At 38.1% G+C, this 21,667-nt stretch overlaps 1 protein-coding gene across 1 annotated transcript in view; it reads right to left on the reverse strand.

Moving 5' to 3' along the window:
- Positions 1-1,365: 1,365 nt before the first annotated feature.
- The window catches only part of stx7l (syntaxin 7-like), a 197,400-nt gene continuing 177,098 nt past the window's right edge, over positions 1,366-21,667 (reverse strand). The window contains exons 5-10 of the mRNA XM_028797913.2: positions 16,363-16,500; positions 13,401-13,453; positions 6,677-6,773; positions 2,797-2,869; positions 2,388-2,470; positions 1,366-2,109 (exon numbers count right to left, since the gene is read on the reverse strand). Coding sequence (XP_028653746.1) covers positions 2,014-2,109; positions 2,388-2,470; positions 2,797-2,869; positions 6,677-6,773; positions 13,401-13,453; positions 16,363-16,500 — 540 coding nt within the window. The 3' untranslated portion in view covers positions 1,366-2,013. The remainder of the gene's footprint in view (positions 2,110-2,387; positions 2,471-2,796; positions 2,870-6,676; positions 6,774-13,400; positions 13,454-16,362; positions 16,501-21,667) is intronic.

Consider the following 21,667-nt stretch of genomic DNA (forward strand, 5'->3'; position numbering starts at 1 on the left):
TCAGTTGGTTTGCCCAGTTGATTTCATACAAGGGATGCTATTGGCAGATGGCTGAGAAGCTACCCAGCTTACTTTTCTCTTTCTCTTGCGCTGACTTTCTCTGATCCTGACGTAGGGGGATTGAGCAGGGGGGCTGTTCGCACACCTAGACGATATGGACGCTCGTCTAAAAATGCTGAAAGATTATCTTCACGTTGCTATCTTTTGTGCAGCTGCTTCCTGAAATGACATGCTGCACGGTGCTTCGCATACTTAAAAGCTCGAAGGGCACGTATTGATTTTTGCTTGTTTGTTTTTCTCTGTCTCTCTCTCTCTCTTTCTGTGCTCTTGACGGAGGGAGTGTGAGCTGCCGCCTTCAACAGCTTTGTGCCGCGGTGCTTCGCATACTTAAAAGCCAAACAGTCCTATTGATTTTCCTCTGCCTTTATGACAGTCTCTGCTCCTGACTCCTTTGAAGAGGAAGATATGTTTGCATTCTTTTAATTGTGAGACGGAACTGTCATCTCTGTCTTGTCATGGAGCACAGTTTAAACTTTTGAAAAAGAGACAAATGTTTGTTTGCAGTGTTTGAATAACGTTCCTGTCTCTCTACAACGTCCTGTGTTTCTGCGCAAATCTGTGACCCAAGCATGACAATATAAAAATAACCATATAAACATATGGTTTCTACTTTGCGGATTTTCTTATTTCGCGGGTGGCTCTGGAACTCAACCCCCGCGATGGAGGAGGGATTACTGTACAGTGGAACCTCGGTCATAAACCGATTTGTTCGTGAACTGAAGCAATTCCCCCATAGGATTGTATGTAAATACAATTAATCCGTTCCAGACCGCACGAACTGTATGTAAATATATTTTTTTAAAGATTTTTAAGCACAAATATAGTTAATTACACCATAGAATACGCCTCCCCAGCTCCACCCCCATCTCTCTCTCTCTCTCAGCAGCACGCGAGCCCCCTCCCCCTCTGTCTCTCAGAAGCACGCAAGCCCTCTCTCTCTCTGTAACATTGCAGCAGTTGTATAAACACTTTTTTTTAAATGAGTTTTAAGCACAAGGGAAAAAAGTGTGATATTTGTCTGTTTGTGTAAAGGACAAAATTAGCTTCTGTGCTTTTTCAGCGATAAACGTTTAATTTTGCCTGACTGTTTACAAAAATAGACATATTCAGTTTGTTATTATGAGTCTGATTTCCAAACTAGTCACTAAATGTATAGAAATGTTTATATTTTTGTCATGTCCACATGCATTTTGTCCATCACTTCTCTAACATGTGAAAAACGTGAATGTTCGATTAATTGGAAACTCTTTGTCTCCTTTACAACACTATATTAGAAATTGCTGAATAACAATAACATTAATAAAATTATTAGTGTAGAACAAGGGTTTATTTTTAATTACAACTGGCTCTCATTAGTTCTTGGGTCAGTCACAACACTTTAGACAACGCAGAATTAAATTTTTATGAATATAAACAAGATTAGAACTGTAATATACATTTAAGTATAACTTTTTCAAAATAGGAAATAACTGCTATTATTTCACAGAACCAACTTTGTGTATTTTTATTAGTTGTAATAAAGTTATTTATCTACTTAGTTCCACCATAAAAAAGCAGTGATTGAAGACCTACTTTAAGACACATACAGAACATTTTATGATTAGCTGTACTACACAATAAATAATAATTTTGCACATAATTTGTGGCATGGTCTGACATACATTAGTATTTTCTAGGCACTTGGAAGTTAGACATTTATTAGCAATAATATAAAATGTTGCAACACAACTCAAATGCATCTGCTTTCTTCATTGTCAGTAAATGCTATAGCAGTATTGATTTAAAAGTAATAGTACTGGTTAAAAATGAAAAAATAGAGTATCTATTCAAGTATAGTGCAATTCATTTTTACATTTGGCCTAATAACAATGGCGTTTATATTTTAATCAATCAAAGAAGAAAAATAGACTGGGATTTGAGGTGGAACAGAAATTTCAATTTAATTCACTGTCTTCAGGACTTTACAGAAGCCCAGATGATTACTCCAATAATTACAGCCAAAATTACAAGAACCACAATGAGGATGCAGATCTTCTTGCGGGACCTGGTCTACAAGAGAAAAAAGAAAAAGAAACATTCAAAATAAAATAAGGATATATGTATTTTTTCAGAAGAAAATGTCACCAGCTACGTCAACACACTGTCTTGCTGCTTAAAAACAGTGACAGCATGATATGTATAACAAAAGTTCATCTTTGGTCAAGAATAGCAAAGGTCACTTCACAGAAACTGATGTGATCCCAACCAATTATACTGGATAGAATGGAATGGCCTGCTGCCCTCCTTCAGCGGCAAGCCTGATCATGAAGCTTCCTGGTTGGCTTTACCTGGTAATCTGCTGCTCTTGCCAGCTGCTCATTTGCTGACTGCACATGGACTTCTGCATTTTCTACATTAGCTTCTATGCTGTCTAAAAGCAAACAAAATATTTATGGCAGAATGTACACATTTTTATGTTTAAAGAGACAGACTGATATTAAGCCAGCACTCTTTTAATTCCATGAAAAGAGCTCTGGCTTGCAAACTGACAACATAACATGCTTTCTGCTCTCTCAATATGTTTCTTTGGTGTGTATTCCAAGTTATACATATATTTTTGAGAATGTTTGAATTTTTTGAGCATAGCAAATAAGGCAACACATTCTACATATGTAGGATTGGGAAGGTAACCTAATGTTCAATCTTTATCCACAATCCTGCCTTTGCGTTAATCTCAAAATAAATGTGGCAACTTACCAATTGTTTCACCTTGCTCATGAATCATCATACCAAGATCTTTAAAGATTTCGTTAATATTCACGATATCAGACTACAAAAATGAAATAACATGATAAAGACACATTTGATTTCCACAAGACTATTTAAAAGCTGAAAAATAAAGACAAATCAAAATTAAAACAAAAAACATTCAGATATATATACTGCAAAAGATTAGTAAATGCTACTTTTCTGGAGTGTACTTTCCATGGAAAAACTACTGTAAAAATGACCATTATATTCCTAGATCCATCCATTTTCCAACCCGCTGAATCCGAACACAGGGTCACGGGGGTCTGCTGGAGCCAATCCCAGCCAACACAGGGCAGGAACCAATCCTGGGCAGGGTGCCAACCCACCGCAGGACACACACAAACACACCAAGCACACACTAGGGCCAATTTAGAATCGCCAGTCCACCTAACCTGCATGTCTTTGGACTGTGGGAGGAAACCGGAGCGCCCGGAGGAAACCCACGCAGACACAGGGAGAACATGCAAACTCCACACAGGGAGGACCCGGGAAGCGAACCCAGGTCCCCAGATCTCCCAACTGCGAGGCAGCAGCGCTACCCACTGCGCCACCGTGCCGCCCAATATTCCTCGATTCCTAATAAAATTACTCCTATTAAAGTGAATGTTCCCCCTGTTTTTGAGATATATTTAACATACTTTTCATTTTAACACCAGCAAGGACATCATCAACACTTTAAACCATTATCTTATAGCATCTCATGCTGGGATTTTTAATAATTTCTTTTTGGTCTAAAATGTTAATTTTAAAAGTGACTCAATGCTCCAAAAATCATGTTGATTCAACAGTATATCAACATTACATTACATTTTAAAAAGGATAACATTCTTATTCTTCTTCTTTCGGCTGCTCCCGTTAGGGGTTGCCACAGCGGATCATCTTCTTCCATATCTTTCTGTCCTCTGCATCTTGTTCTGTTACACCCATCACCTGCATGTCGTCTCTCACCACATCCACAAACCTTCTCTTAGGCCTTCCTCTTTTTCTCTTACCTGGCACCTCTATCCTTAGCATCTTTCTCCCAATATACCCAGCATCTCTCCTCTGCACATGTCCAAACCAACGCAATCTCACCTCTCTGACTTTGTCTCCCAACCGTCCAACTTGAGCTGACCCTCTAATGTACTCATTTCTAATCCTATCCATCCTCGTCACACCCAGTGCAAATCTTAGCATGTTTAACTCTGCCACCTCCAGCTCTGTCTCCTGCTTTCTGGTCAGTGCCACTGTCTCCAACCCATATAACATAGCTGGTCTCACTACCATCCTGTAGACCTTCCCTTTCACTCTTGCTGATTCCCATCTGTCACAGATTACTCCTGACACTCTTCTCCACCCATTCCACCCTGCCTGCACTCTCTTTTCACCTCTCTTCCACAATCCACATTACTCTGTACTGTTGATCCCAAGTATTTAAACTCACCCACCTTCACCAACTCTACTCCCTGCATCCTCACCATTCCACTGGCCTCCCTCTCATTTGCACACATGTATTCTGTCTTGTTCCTACTGACCTTCATTCCTCTCCTCTCTAGAGCATATCTCCACCTCTCCAGGGTCTCCTCAACCTGCTCCCTACTCTCGCTACAGATCACAATGTCATCAGCAAACATCATAATGCACGGGGACTCCTATCTAATCTCGTCTGTCATCCTGTCCATCACCATTGCAAATAAGAAAGGGCTCAGAGCCGATCCCTGATGTAATCTTACCTCCACCTTGAATACATCCGTCACTTCTACCACAGACCTCACCACAGTCACACTTCCCTCGTACATATCCTATACAACTCTTACATACTTCTCTGCCACTCCCGACTTCCTCATACAATACCACAGCTCCTCTCAAGGCACCCTGTCATATGCTTTCTCCAGGTCCACAAAGACGCAATGCAACTCCTTCTGGCCTTCTCTATACATCTCCATCAACATCCTCAGAGCAAACATCGCATCTGTGGTGCTCTTTCTTGGCATGAAACCATACTGATGCTCACTAATCATCACCTCACTTCTTAACCTAGCTTCCACTACTCTTTCCCATAATTTCATGCTGTGGCTCATCAATTTTATTCCCTTGTAGTTACTGCAGTCCTGCACATCCCCCTTATTCTTAAATATCGGCTAGTACACTTTTTCTCCACTCCTCAGGCATCCTCTCACTTTCCAAGATTCCATTAAACATTAAGGTTTAAAACTTGTTATATAAAAAGTCTTAATGATGGAAAATAGAAAGCAAATTGCATCTCAAAATTTTCATCACACTGAGATAATACATCTACACTGGAGGGCACAGTTTGATATTTTGTTAGTTCCGGCCTACATTTTAAAATGTAAAAAACAAAAAATATACTTAACTTTCAACATTCAGATTGACATTCATTTTAGACTTACTATTACAATTATGTGGGATGATGCAGGCTGTGTTGCATTGGGTCACCTTGGTTTTAATGATTTAATGGGGAGAGGGGTGATAGTTTAAGTTAATCACATTACATATTTTTGTATATGGAATGCTGTAGATATAAAAGCAGACTGGAATATTGACAATAACCATGGCAAGTGCGATAATGAGTCCATATGTCAAACTGTGTGAATTTCCTCTTTAAATACAAATTGATCCAATTCTTCATAACATTATGAAAAGCATCTGAAGCATCTAAAATGCCATATGTTCTGCTGAAAGTACCACCTTTATCTTAAAAAAATTTACTGGCTCATCAGTTCTTGAAAAGAAACTCTGATGTTTTTATACAGTAATCCCTCCTCCATCGCGGGGGTTGTGTTCCAGAGCCACCCGCGAAATAAGAAAATCCGTGAAGTAGAAACCATATGTTTATATGGTTATTTTTATATTGTCATGCTTGGGTCAGAGATTTGCGCATAAACACAGGAGGTTGTAGAGAGACAGGAACGTTATTCAAACACTGCAAACAAACATTTGTCTCTTTTTCAAAAGTTTAAACTGTGCTCCATGACAAGACAGAGATGACAGTTCTGTCTCACAATTAAAAGAATGCAAACATATCTTCCTCTTCAAAGGAGTGCGCGTCAGGAGCACAGACTGTCAGAAAGACAGAGGAAAGCAAACAAATCAATAGGGCTGTTTGGCTTTTAAGTATGCGAAGCACCGCCGGTACAAAGCTATTGAAGGCGGCAGCTCACACCCCCTCCGTCAGGAGCAGGGAGAGAGAGAGAGAGAGAGAGAGAGAGAGAGAGAGAGACAGAGAAAAACAAACAGTCAAAAATCAATACGTGCCCTTTGAGCTTTTAAGTATGTGAAGCACCATGCAGCATGTCGCTTCAAGCAGCTGCACAGAAGGTAGCAACGTGAAGATAATCTTTCAGCATTTTTAGACGAGCGTCCGTATCATCTAGGTGTGCGAACAGCCCCCCTGCTCACACCCCCTACGTCAGGATCAGAGAAAGTCAGCGCAAGAGAGAGAGAGAGAAAAGTAAGTTGGGTAGCTTCTCAGCCATCTGCCAATAGCGTCCCTTGTATGAAATCAACTGGGCAAACCAACTGAGGAAGCATGTACCAGAAATTAAAAGACCCATTGTCCTCAGAAATCCGCAAACCAGCAAAAAATCCGCGATATATATTTAAATATGCTTACATATAAAATCTGCGATAGAGTGAAGCCGCGAAAGGCGAAGCGCGATATAGCGAGGGATCACTGTATTGCCAAATTGAAACTATTGGAAATTTTAAAAAGCACATGTTTAGGGGGTGGAGAATCTTCTAAGAGAGACAAGAGAAGCTACATTTTTTCACTGTTTTTGGTTAAAACTGTGAAGAGTGAAAAAATGCCAAATCAGAACATTAGTACCTCCAGCTGCCTAATAGCAGTTTCTCTTTCTTTGATAAGCATAAGGTCCTCCTCAGTAATGGCATCTTCTTGAACCTGTGCCTGGGGATGATTTTTACTGTAATTAAAAAAAAAAAACAAAAAAAAAAACAGGTTAGTCATGTTAAAAATGGTAGATCTGGAGATGTGCATTGCCTTATATACACTGCAAAAATGCATATAAAAAAACTAGAAAAAAACACCATTTTTTTCTTCTTTTGCTTTAAATTACCAAAACATATGCCAATGGGGTAACCAAAATTTAACTTTTCAAAATAAACTAAAAAATCTTTAATACAAATTTCTTTATAAGTCAATAAATCTTAAGGAAAATGAAATGTAATGTCTTCATGTAAAAACTTTTCACTTCATTTTTGCAGTGTATTGTAGTAATTGCAGACCAAAAGATACCCAAATGGTTTCCATTTACATGGTTTTAAGGCTATGGTCCCACTACAAATAAAAGATACGCCAGTGAGGTTCAAACATCCTTTTCTCCAGCCACACTTGCCAACTCGTACTGTGGGATCCTAAGGTATTCCCAGGCCACCTGGGAGATATAATCCTCCAAGTGAGCCCTGGGTCTTGAAGTTCACGCAAGTTGGATCAGCCTGTGATTTCAGATTTTGACTTTGATTTTCAGTGTGATGTTGAATCGAGCCCTCAGTGGGTTGGTTAATTTGGTTTCCATTGACTGTTGTTACATCATTTTGTTCTCAACGAATTACACAGTATTACTCAGTAAAGACTTTCTACTTGAATATTTCGTTCATCAAGGTCCAATGTGTAATTTAAGTGTTCCCTTAATTTTTTTTTTGAGCAGTGCAGATGTGGTCCAAAGTAAAGTATTACATCTTTAAGTTTTCTTTTACACTAGCTATGTTACTTGGCTTTGCCCTGGAAATTCCTAAGACAATGGGTCTCAGTTATGGCGCTGTCAATTAATTCTCTGTATCAGAAGTACTATGTAACTAAGTATTTTTTGTTTACTATATTTGTAATTTTTTACTAGATGATAATATTATTAGTTAACTACAGCTCATTATTATTGAATATGCTACATACAATTGGCTAAAAGTTAAACATTTCTGCAATTGATCAACTCCTGCATTTCCTAGTGACTTTGGCTTCTGTTGCTGATCAATGTGAAACACAGTTTCATAGGAAACTATATTCGTTTGAATTCAAAAAGGTAGTAAATTTCTTCAGTTAAAGTATTTATGTCCACCTGCCTTATGTCCTATGCTTGTTGGGATAGGTAGCTTCCCTGCAATCCTGCTCATTATCTGATCACCTCTATGTACATTGCTGCAACAACTGCATTGCAGACAGAGGAAAGGTCCCAGTTTGCTAAATCTGCTGGGCAAATCAAAATGCCTGCTCACTTTCAGATCCAATGCTTTAACCGCCATATCCTTAATATTGTGGTTACGTGTAAAACACAACACAGGTGGTAATCTAAAAAATGGAAGTGACTGTAAAACATGGCAGTGTTTAAAAATGCTTTGTTTAATTGCACTGGAATTTATGCAGTATGTAACAATGCACGTCAAATTATCAGTGCATTGTTGGGACTCAGTGGAGGATATATAAGGCACTTTAATATGCTTCAATATGCTTTTTTAATTTTTATTTTTTCATATATCCCCTGTGCAAGAAATCCAACCTGTTAGAACAAATCTTACGACACCTCAAAAACTGCAAAATAGGTAAATTATTAATCAATGCTCTAGGGTGATAACTTGATGCAGAAAGGAGCGTGTTACTATCTGTAGGTTTACAGTACACCTTGAATATGAATTCAATATCCACACCTTCCACTAAGATATCAAGGACGGCAATCTGATGTTTATTGTAGTTTAGTGTAAATTTCAGATTTGTATCGCACTCATTTGATAAGATGTGGAAGGATATCAGTTGTTCAATCAACCCTTTCCATACCACTAATATATCGCCAATGTATCTAATACAGAATACAACATGTGGGCGACAAGGGTTAGACATTAGTGTCTTTAAAATTAGACACATACAAAATCAGCAATCCTAGGGCTAAACACCATTCCCATTACTACACCTTTATGCTGTTGAAAAAAATCTTTTGTTAAAATAAAAAAAATTCTATTCTATTCTATTTAAGAGCTACATCCGTCAGCTATAAAAGGAGGTTACAGCAAGACGGAATGAAAGCAGACCACTTGTACAGTGATTTCCAAATCTTATCTATAGCTGCCTTTTGTGGTATATTGGTGTACAACGATTCTATATCCAGTGTGGCCATTGTGTACATAGGCTTAAATGAAAAAACATGTCAATCTATTAGTAAAGTATGTTGAGTCTCTAATATATGACTGTCCCAAATTAACTAGTTGGTATATAATAATTCAACAAATTGGGCCAACAGTTGTAATAATGATTTGTGAGCTGATACAATGGGACAGCCAGGAGGATCTTTTAAAACTTTATGTATCTTAGGAGTAAATAAAAAAACGTAACACATGGATATAGGTTCTGTAAAAGATTAGCAGTACACTTGTCAATAATCTCAAGCTGTTTTGCCTCATCTACAATTTCCTTTACTATGTTGGCCACATGTGTTGTGGGATTCGCTCTCAATTTCTCATAACAGATGGCATCAAACAGTTACCATATACCTACTCTTATGTAGTTTTCTTCATCTATAACGACTATCGCACCTCCATTAATCGGCAGGTCAAATAGTAATTGAATCTTGCATTAATGCCTGTAATGCTGCATTCACTTCTCTTATGTAGAAAACCGGCTAGATTGCTGTGATTCTGTATTCCCAATATCAATATTTACTTATCTAATAAAAATATCCACCTCACGATTAATTGGGCCAGTTGGAAGGAAAGTGAATTTAAATGGGAGGGTGGGTACCCAGGAAGGGTGGGCCATGGGTACCAACCCACATTTCTCAACCACCTTTAAAAAATGCACAGTAGTAACTTTAGTAGTAACTAAAAGTAACTTTCTAAAGAATTTAAAACAGCTTGACCTAGTATTAAATTTTTCGATATCTTGGTGTAGGGACAAAGGACAAACTTTTTGATAAAACACTTTGTTCTGAGACAGAAAGTGGTCGTGAGGAAATATTTATAACTGGAACCCCATCTTTCTCTGTTTGCCTCTTTTTGATTGGATTAGATCTCAGTGGGGTGGTCCCCTGTTTCTTAATTCTGAAAAAGATGAACTTGAATCAGAGGAGGTCAATGAGGTTGTGGACACAGAAAATATATCCAGTCATTCACTCTGCATATGTTCCCTTTTAGCTGAGGGAGTTCAAATCTCCCCTTTGAGATTAGCTAACCATTTGTATACAAATCCTGAGAACTGGGGATGCTTCCTTTGATATTTACACACTTCTGTCAGTGCAAGATGTATGATGTACGGGCACCATGTTTTGCAATTATACCAGTTGTAAAGCCCACTGAATATGTAGGTTCTCTCAGAGTTACTACCTGTTACATAATAATGTACTGTGAGGGATGACACACAAGGGACCAGAGTCCTTGCTGGACTTGAGTTGGGATCCTTACCTGGCTGGGACACCAATAGAGTGGAAAGACTGGGGAGAGCAATATATACATATATACAGGATATTGTCTTCCCCATTATGCTAAGTGGCAGAATTACTGTGCCTCGGTACCCATCTGGACACCTGCAGGGAATGCTAAAAGCTGTAGTATGAGAGTACAAGCTTGCTGGGATCCGTGTGTGCCACTAGGGGGTGCTGCAGGGAGTAACACTCCCCAATTTTTTAGGATTTCTGACGAATTTGAGGTGAAGCCCTCACACTGGAATTATTCCTGTGTCTTCAATAAAAGAGACCGCACTACCCCGTCAGGGAGTCGGAGACAGGCAACACTCACCTTGGAGGAGTAGCAGTCCAGTGAAAAGAAGAGACAACTTATATAACTTTTGTGTAAGGTATTTTGTAATAAAACCCCTTGATTTGAATCTGGGACTTGTTTTGTGTGTTAACGTTTGCCGTTAGGGACTCTATGGTGCCTCTGTCTTTCATAATTGGCATAGTTCGCAGGATTTCCTGGCCATTTCTGAGGCAAGGTACGTGCTTTTAATAAATTTATTGTGACAGAAACCCCAAACATGATTTTGCCTTGTACTTTAACTGCGACTGTAATACCTTTTGAAATGGGAAAGAAATCCAGAAAAAAGTGTGAAAGGATCCCTGACCAAAGTGACAGATATGACATGCATGTTGGAAAAGTTTCCCTTGCATAAACTAGTAAACTAGTAGGCCACTACTTAGATTGCAGTGGCCTAGCTGTGAAAAGAAACCGGAACATAGAGTGAAAGAATTCTAGACGTATGTGAAAGAAATCGAGTAGCTGCTGTTCCAACAGTTGATATGAATGCAATGATTAACCTTTCAGTGTTTGAGCCTTCCATCAGAGAATACCATACTCAGTAGGGGAAGCTCAAACTGGAGAAAAAAATTGGGGGCGGGATATGGAGGATTGGCCTCCCAATGCCAATGCCCCAACTGTTTAACCCTTTACAAATCAGAAGGAAGTTAAAAGTAAAATGAAAGGGGTTCCAACAGCATGGGCTAATTGTTAAATTCATAGAGTAACTCAGACTGTCTTTGAACCCCAGATTAGAAAGGAGGACCTCGGGAGGAGGGAGGGCCGATTCTCCTGACAGTCCATTAAGAGAGCCCTTTGAATAACGTAATACAGTTAGCCCTGCCCGAGGATTTGGAGGGTCGAGTCAAGCTCCACGAAGCCAAGAGAGAGGCCGGAATTTCGAGGCCGGAATTTCCCTCCCATACTCGCAGGACACAAGCACTGAGGGAGGCCGTGATGCTACTTTTACGTTTAGATTCTAATATTCTTGACGATTGTAGTTACTCTAAGACTTCATTCATCCATCCATCCCAATCCTACTGTTAGAAGAATGTATGTGGGTAGGTTGTTCTGGCAAAACCAGCTAATTGATATTTTAGAGGGTATCCTTCAATAAGGGTGCACACAAAAAGGCGAGCTTCAAAAGGGCGACCTCAATTGGGCGCGGCGAATAAAAGGCACGCGTAAATAAAGGCGAGCTTCAAAAGGGCGACCTCAATTGAGCGCGGCGAATAAAGGTTTATTGAACAGAACCATTTTAGAGAGAAAGAGCGACACCATTATAACTTGTTTATTCTTTTTTTTTTGTAATAAAATTAAAAAAATGTGATGGTTAATATAAGTCCGGAAAATGTAAAGAAAATTAAAAATTTAGGTGGAGTGCCTAAAAAAGTGAATTAAGCAACAGCGAAGGACTGGAAAACTCCCACTGATTAGCTGATAGGAGAACCAGAATATTGGGAGAGCAGCTCTGAGTGCAACAGTCCATCCTGTTGATAGTGATGTTAAAATGGTGGGGAATGTGTCCTTGTGACACACATTGAATCCCGTGACACAAGCCAACCAATTTTAAAGCATAAAGTAACATATTTGTCACAGGAAAATTGCCACATCTGTCTCATTGTGGTTGACCCGAACATTTTGCATTGAGCCAGGCCATCTGGTAAGGTAAGAAAAATATTTCAAATAGCCCAGTGGCTGAGAAACAGATGTTGATGCTGATGTAGGTTGCACTGGATGGAATTGAAGTGAACGTTTGCAATAAGTCCAGGATACCTGAAAAACCAGTTCCTTCCTAGGTAGTCTGGCACATATGGGCCAACTGTATGTTTTGCAATGCACGCATTTATAAAATTGTGCCATTAGAGGAGTAACACTGTAATAGTTTTAGGAAAGTGACAGTAACATTTTAATGCAGTTGTCTCTCCAATAAGCAGATTTAAATCCTATCAAGAATCTGCTTGATGAGATTGGGAGATAGAGACTGAGTCCGCTGTTTAGAGAAAAGGTCCATTATCAGCTGAAGAGTAACAACTCTTGGGCACATTGCAGTTATCATTGACCGGCATCTGTGTACCATATTTTGACAACTTATGAATTCAGATTGCGCTGTGGAAAACTGTGGGAACAACTTGCTATTAGTTAGGTATACTTAATTTAGTGGCCACTCTGCATATATACTTAATTCATAGGTGAATCCTGTGCTGTAGTGTACAGATGCAAGAAATATTTGGCATGAGGTGGACTTCCTGGCTTTAGAAGGTCTTTGTCTTTGGGGCTATCAATTAACCGGGTGCTAGCAACATACTTTATCATACAAATTGGTTGGTTAAAAGTAATTGGACAAGATGTTATTTTGTGAAAAAACAAAAGGCCAATTTTCATTTTTTTCAAATTTATTATAATTGTATTTGTGGTTAATTTTTTAACCATCTGCTCAGTTTTTTTTTTAACCATTCTCTGGATTTCTGTATTGGATTTCTTTTGGAACTGCATTTTGCAGGCACTGCGTGCCTTTTGTGCTCTTCAAAGCTTCACAGTGTAACAGAGCCTTCTTGTGAAATAAATCTTTTTTTTTTTTTTTCATAAAACATGTGCTTTATGAGGGGCTTTGGTCTGTTGGCTGACTTTGTCATACAGACATCTGTGAATGTGTTTGTGTGACTTCTATAATATATACATTTGAAAAGCATTCTATAGCAATAACAAATGCAGTGATGACTTTAACTGTGCACCCACTAAATAAGCATCCTTTGTTTAAGAAATGCATTTTATGTATTAAATGCATGTTTTTGTATTATTTTTTATTATTTTTCTACCTTTCAAAAGATGAAATATTTTCTTCTTGATATCCATCATCATGTAGGCCACCCTATTAAAAAAAGAACAAAAGGCATAATGTAAACAAGCACATTTGTTGCACAGCAAGTGTTTCATCAGCCCAAACCTCAAGCTGACTGTAAATACCATAGGGGACAATTAGCTGGCTATCATACTTTTCACTCCTTGTCAAGTCATATTGAGTCCCCTGTTTAACAGTTCCCTCTGAGCATATTCAATAGGTGTGAAAACTCATTAGTTTGTTTTGCAAAGGATTTTGTTTTCCACTTATTAGTTTAATGCATGAAGCTTATGTTCTGTCAATCATTTTGTTCAAAATTACAAAACCAGTCTTTTATAAAATAAATATTTCTGTTTTATTCTTTTTATGATCATTTCATACATTAATTTCAGTAAGACTTCTGACATGTTTGTGCTAGCACAGACATTTTCTTAGTTAGATGTGTAGGGTATTATACACTTAAACTAAATACACAATACCGGTATCTCCATATTTTTGAGACTTTGCCACTGGTCAGTGTCTAGCTCCTCCAGTATGTTAAACCTGAAGAAAGTACCCTTGATGCTTAATGACATGAAAACCACAGGCTTGAGTCTGTGGCTGTAAAGACATAATGATCTCCCCTGTAAGATGCCAGAAAAGAGCACGGTAAATCAGTAAAATAAGCAGATGACCCCTCTCTATTAGCACATTTTTCTCTTCCTGTCATAAATGAGAATGATTGTCCAACTGAGTTCTTTCTGGCAGTGACAGCATATCTGCTGAACAAGAAAATTCAATAATGTGAAAAGCAGAATTGCTCTTTAAGATACAGAATTGTATTTGCATCCTCATAATAAAGTATCTATCTATCTATCTATCTATCTATCTATCTATCTATCTATCTATCTATCTATCTATCTATCTATCTATCTATCTATCTATCTATCTATCTATCTAATGTCTACTCAAGACTCTGTATAAAATAAATGTAACACAATTTATCACAGGTGACCAACTGCACATAACTCAAACAGCTGTTCTGAGTAAACAGCACACTGTACCATTGTATGATGAAGGGACATGAATTGGAGGGATGAAGAAAAGCTGCAGCCACTCTAGTCACCAATAAAGTCTGTGTAGTTTTGGGGTGATGTCTATAAAGTATCAAAGTTGCTCCATAGCTGGGCTGTCTAGCATCTTAGTAGTCTCTAACATTTCCAAAGCTGACCCGTTTTCATACATTTGTGTAGAGGCCACAGAATGATCACTATCTTTGAATCCTGTCACAAATATTGAATAGTGCAATGTAAGCCCCAGTAGGCCATTGATTTTGCAGTAAAACTCTGAGTCGCCCACTGATAGATGTGGCTATCTTCCCTGGATTAATGGTTACTCCATTGAACTCAACCATGTGCCTGAGAACTCATACTGATACTGAAACAGACTGCATGGAAAGGGTTCAAGCAAAGCTGGTAATTGTAGTCTGCATGCAGCACTTTTTTAAATGCTGGCAAATGAAAATAACAGTGAGGGCACCAAGGGCTGGGAAGATGGTGCAATACCTATTCTGTCAAGCTCACAAAAGCTGCTGACCATTGCAAATTCAAAATCATATTACTATTAAGCAGCCAGAGTCTCTGGCTATGGGTGAACATAGTCTTCGGTCATGAAACTGGTGGTCTCTATCTCTTGCAGAGGTGAGGAGGCTCAATTCCTTGGAGCCAATCACACAGTCCAAAATCTCATCTAGCTGTAGAGGGGAAAACAAGTTGTTATAGGTCACTGTTCTAGGACATCTGCAGTCCAAATAAAGAAAGCAATTATTCTTTTTTTAATTATTATGACAGTTGGGAGGGCCAGGTACTCTATGTTGTTTAAATGTTTCTTGATGAAGTCATACTTGATACTTTTGCTTCCATTACTTTTGATGTGCAGGCTAGACAGCAAATCTACTAGCTGGAAACAATTTCAGCTGAGGAGATGGGCTAACCAGGGAACTGGTGACTGCTGGTAAGGCTGGATAGTGGTTATACTGCTTGGTGGAACCTAACTGTCCCTTTGGGTGTATCTGTTAATAGGTGATGAAGTTGCTCAGAGGTGCTCTTGAAATAGTGTAGTGGGTCAGCAGTGAGTAGTTATGCTGGTAGGCCTCTTAATTTGCTATGATGTCATTTTCTGTTATCACTCATTTTTAGTGATGCTTCTGAAATGATGTAGGGGGTGACAACAGGCAGACTGGTTTGGATTCCAGCTAGCAGCAGCTACACTAAAGAGAACTAGTGAAATACAGCAACTGTTCTACACAGAAAATGATGGTTGACTGGGCTTCTAAATAATAGCGACACTGGTGAGTTTTGGATAAGCAGGCATCAGTTTTTTACATTCTCTAACAATTCTCTCAATACGAGAGCAGGTCTAGGATGAAGTCGTGCTGCAAAGAACCAGATATAGGGACATCAAATGGCAACAATCTGTAGAATCGGGAATATCTGACCAGTCATAATTTCAAGCTACCTTTGAGTTGACTCTTCTTTGTCCAGGGGCATGCTGACTAGCTGGCTTTGGACCTATAAAATTTATACAGGTTGTTGCAAATTATATTCCAATCATATTAATAAAATAAAGTTTGAGGAGGTAATGAATAATACCATGTTCAATTTAAGCAAAGCTAAAGCTGTCTTTTTACTCACTGGTGGTCCAGCCATGTGTATTCTTCATTGATTGCCCTTAGGTGCTTCTGTTACTATAATGGAATTGACTGCAGTCCTTTTAAGAACATCAATATGTTCAATATGATCAATATGTTGCATGATGCAACCAGGAGTTAATAGGAGGCCTCATAGACAAGAATTTATATCTTTACACTGAAGTCCAGAGACATGGCATATAGTGTAGTTTCTTGTCTTTTTACTATAAAATACACACTTGAGAATGATCAGATACACTTTTGCACTTACAGAGGCCCTGGAGCTGGCACGCACTCTGGCTACAAATTCCTTTTCCTTCTGTGCAGCCTGTCTTTGAACCATTTGGAAGTTATTCAATGCACTAGAAAATTCTTCAACTAGTCGTTCCTTCAGTATCTTTCTTTGCCGCTAGAGAAAAAGGAGAAAAAACAAAAACATTTCAAATCAAAGGATTTAAACGTTTTTGTAGTCTGTAAAAATCTGAAAATGGTCACACTTATTACATAAATATTTGTGTGCTACTGATTGATCCATCCATCCAGGAAACCCTTTACTACTATTAAAATGTTTAATTTACCCTCAAAGTAATTATCTGTTTGTATCAGGTAAATCTCTAATCTATATAAGTGATTTATTCTCAAACTTGGAAAACGAGAGCTTTATTTGTGGATTTAAAATCTCTCTTTTTATTTTAAAGTGAAACTGACAGACTTGTCTGACACTGTGCATTGACACCCACTCACAGACATGGGGTTCTGGAGTGCCTAGTACTTTTTTAAAAAGCCAATGATTCATACAAGTCATTGGCTAAAACACCAGAAATCTTGCAGCAAAAATTAAGTTCTAGATCAAAACAAACCTTTTTAAGATGTTTAGTTCATTTTACAGGAATTTAATGGAGAATGATGGCTGTTGTCCACTTTATAGGAGAAAAAGATATTCAGCCAAACCAATTATGTTTACTGTTGTCTTATTTGCTGACTTTTGTGATTGCTCATACATACATTTATCCATCTTCTTGTATTATTGTTGAACTGTATTACTTTATTCGTTAAAGCAAGGCTGTTGGTTTACTTTCTTAAAGAACAGTCTAGCAACTATGGAATAACCATTAAATTGAGAAAAGAAGAGGGAAGATGGTTATGCAGCAATGTTAGTAAATCTCAAATAGTGGTTGAAATATTTTCATGTTATCATTAACTGTCAGTCAATTTTCTAACCTGCTTTGCCCTGAACAGAGTCTGGCAATAATTTACTTACTACTTCCAAATTATTCATCAATATAACTGACATAGTCCCAACTGATATTTTATGATAAACTAAGGAAAAACAAATTAGAACAATGCACATTTTCCAAAAAAAGTTTGCTTTATTATCAACAATAGTAACCAAAATGAGTAAGAACATAGTCGAAAGAAGTAGCATAAAAGTATAACTATAAATTAACAAAGACTAACACTAGAATTACCAGAGTCTACGAAAAAACTCGTAGATCCGGCCTACCTTAAAACCGTTCTCACCTCTCCCCCAGCATCTTTTGTCTTCTAAATGTGCTGATTAAGACGAGCAGCAAGCAGTCGGCTATTCCATCCCCCACTGCCACGGAATGTTCACTAAGTTTTCCCAGCTCATTCCTTGTTTGATTATCTGGGAGTAACTGAAGTGCTGGAGTTTTAGAGTGGAAATAATGGATCGCTATTTGGAACACACGCATTTCATGTGTGTTCCGTTTCTACAGTAATCTGTGTAAACACATTTTTAAAACAAATGTTTTTCATATTTTAGTAGTAAATGACAAAATGTAGGCATAAACTATATAATGTATAAAGCCTGAAGTCCAAAGATCAAGTAAACACTTTCACAAAAGGTTCAAGGAAGAGACAACAGCTTCAGTGGCATAGCGGTAAGATTTGCTGACTTGTAATTAAGAGTCCCTGGTTCGATCCCCACTCACTCCTATATTTGCCGTTTTCAGTAGTGAGCTGCTCTTTTTGTTAATATTATACAGTACACACATACATTTGGTTTGCGTCTGTAATTTATAGGACTTGTAAAAGTTAACTTTTTTTTTTAACTTTTATTCTCTCTAAATCACGATCACGATACATACTACGGATCTGACGCTGTTATTTTTCATTTGAAACGGAATAACTGGAGATGTGAGTGGTGTTTTGAGACAATGGAACTGGACATTCTCTCATCTGGAGGGATTAAAGCTGACACACAAACGCTGGCGAATCTGCCTTCTTCATATCTCACCGTCACTTGATTTTTTTTAATTCAGTTTTATTGAGTGTTCCTACTCATGCTGAATTAGTGTGCACTTTATGGTGTGTGATGTCAAAAAAAAACAAAAAACACAGACGTAGGTATATATGATATTTCGAATTATTCGTTGTATGACCTGCATAGTACATTTCGGAAAACTTTGTGGCACGGATGCAACACTATTCATATTATTCATATTTATTCGCATAACATCTTGCAGTTTGTAATCAGTGACTGCGTGTTTTTTTCCCCGATCTTGTCAGTTCCCAGATGTTGCTGTATGCTGTTTCTTTTATACTCCAGGACATGCAAAGGATAGAATAGTACAGAGCAGTAACTTCAACGCTATATGCAATCATCAGATTCAAATGTTAACTGTTCACACACACGCAAGTATCGTCTTTCCTACATTTACAACATGTGTACCTGTTACAATGAACACGCTTCTCTCTATGCTGTGGTTACACACCTGAAAGAAAGAGACAATATATGTGAAAGCATCCTCGCACTAATGCAATATTATTTGAAAACGAACAGCGTCAGATCGGGTGTGGATTTATGCTGGCGCTATTACTGAAAGAAAAAAAGATCAACATGTGCGTTGCATCCTGCAGCACTGAATAAGCTCACGCGCTCTAACATCCCCCCAGCCCCCACCCCCCACACCTGAACTGACTCTAAGTAACAGCGCAAGTACAGACACAAACCAAGTGTGATCAAGAGTGTCCGGTTCGATCCCCACTCACTCCTATATTTGCCGTTTTCAGTAGTAAGCTGCTCTTTTTGTTAATATTATACAGTACACACATATACTTGGTTTGGGTCTGTACTTGTGCTGTTACTTAGAGTCAGATTGGGGGGGTGGGAAATGTTAGAGCATGTGAGCTTATTCAGTGCAGCAGGATCAACGCACATGTTGATCTTTTTTTTCATTTAGTACATGTGCCTTCCCTGTTTATTTATTTATCTAGTGACTTTTCTGCCCGTTTGTCTCTCCATTACGCAATGCTCTGTCTGTCTGTGTGTTATGGGTCTTAAAAATAACAGTTATAAGGACACTTGTTCATGTTAATTGCAGTCTCAATTGTTAAAAAAAATATTTTAAAAGGAGCATCCCACATGAAAATATAACGATCTCATTAACTGACAGTGCATACCAATTTATAAATTTTATGTCCGTTTGAGATTAAAAAGAAAAAAAAAGTAACACTTTCTCCTCAACAGGAAATCGAATTCAGGTCTCTGAGGGACAGTAAACTTGCTGCGCTCTGAGACAGCAAATCTTACCGCTACGCCACGGAAGCTGTTGTATTGTTCTTGAACATTTTGTGAAAGTGTTTATTTGATGTTTGGACTTCATGCTGCTTCACACATTCTATAGTTTATGCCTACATTTTGTAACATTTATTACTAAAATATGAAAAAGTTTCTGTTTTAACAATGTGTTTACACAGATTACTGTAGAAACGGTGTTCCAAATAACGATCTATTATTTCTATTATTATAAAACACAGAATGACCCTAACTGGCCTTGTGTGGTCTCAAGTCTAAACACCATTATACTCCTTCTATTCTCCCATTCCTTTCTCTTTAAACGTCCTTTGAAGTATTCCTCCTCCTCTTTGTCAGGCGAACTCTGGCCTATGCCAAGCACCCTACTTAAGCTTCCTAAACCAGGTTCTGAATGCCCATTTAAGCCAAGGTCTAGAAAGACATCCAGGGGTATTTCAATGTTTCAATGGAGCACTGCCAAGTCAGTTTCTAACTACAATTATTATAGTTCCTATATGATTTTATTTTCATATTATTTTTCATCTTACTAGGAAATTCAGTTTAATTTTAGTCAGTGTTCAGACATCCAGATTAAAATTTAACCTCCTTCACCTGGAATTCATACGTAGGCCACACATCAAAAAGGTTGAAGGCAGCATGGTACTCTTTTCATTCTGTTACTCAGCTGCATATACAGTATTTGTGCCCTAAACACTAGCAAGTGGTGAAAGTCCAAAAAACAATGTCTAAACAATGGTTAGCCTTTTTCAAAATTAAATCTGTATGCTTTGCTCTATGCTCCAGTTAACACTAATTACTGTCAACTTGCCAGCAATCCAGTGATTACTTGCTGCTCCATACATAATAATCACTTATCTCAGACTCCCTTAACTAACAGAGTATTCTATCTAAAGAAGTATCATGGCATTTGGAAATACAGCACCTCCCCAAAATTTGCGGGGTTATGTTCCTAGATTACCCGCGAATTGTGAAAAACCACGAATTTTGGATGTGGTTAAAAAAAATGCCTATTTTCATAGTTTAAACCCTAAATATGCCCCCAAAACACTTTAATTTCAAACTCAGCTTAATACAATACATTACATAAAAATAAAGAATGTAAAGGTAAACCTGTATACTGTACTGCTATGTCTCTCGCAGTGCTAGAATGTAAAATACTGATGTTACTGCTATAACAACAACAACATTTATTTATATAGCACATTTTCATACAAAAAAGTTGCTCAAATTGCTTTACATAATGAAGAAAAGAAAAATAAAAGACAAAATAAGAAATTAAAATAAGACAACATTAGTTAACATAGAAAAAGAGTAAGGTCCAATGGCCAGGGGGGACAGAAAAAAAAAACTCCAGACGGCTGGAGAAAAAAATAAAATCTGCAGGGGTTCCAGGCCACGAGACCGCCCAGTCCCCTCTGGGCATTCTACCTAACATAATATGCTATATGTACTGTAATTCATGCAAGCGCGTTTTCATTGCCAGAAGCCTTAGATGGTGTAGCTCATTTCACCGGCATCTTGGGGCTTTATCTCTCAAACTGCCACATACTTGGGGGTTAATGCATCCCTGGACGCCAAATACTTTTTTGCTGCACTTTAAGTAAACATCACAATTCACAAAGAAAAAGTGAAATTTTAACAGAACAAATTTCTTTTCCATGCAAAGAGCATCACAATTACTGCAATACTGATCATTTTACACACTGCTAATAAACTGTAAAAACTATTTTAAAAACTACTGGAACAATATGTACAAAGTGCAACTGACGCCATGGATGTAAATCACTGAGCCAACTGTGCTTAAACTGGATGCATGCAAGTAGACAGAGGTAAGTGCAGATGCTTGCAGGCTAGTCTTAGTGCAGTTTGAACTTCATTCAAACTCTTCAAACAAACATGTCTCATGCAGTTAGTTATTGATTAAACAATAGACAAACATCATAGGAGCAGAGAATGCTTGGGGGAAGAGAGACAAACAAATCAATTAGCCAAAAAGGACACCTGCTGCTCAGGC

The sequence above is a fragment of the Erpetoichthys calabaricus genome, chromosome 3 (assembly GCF_900747795.2).
Source record: "Erpetoichthys calabaricus chromosome 3, fErpCal1.3, whole genome shotgun sequence".
Lineage (NCBI taxonomy): Eukaryota > Metazoa > Chordata > Cladistia > Polypteriformes > Polypteridae > Erpetoichthys > Erpetoichthys calabaricus.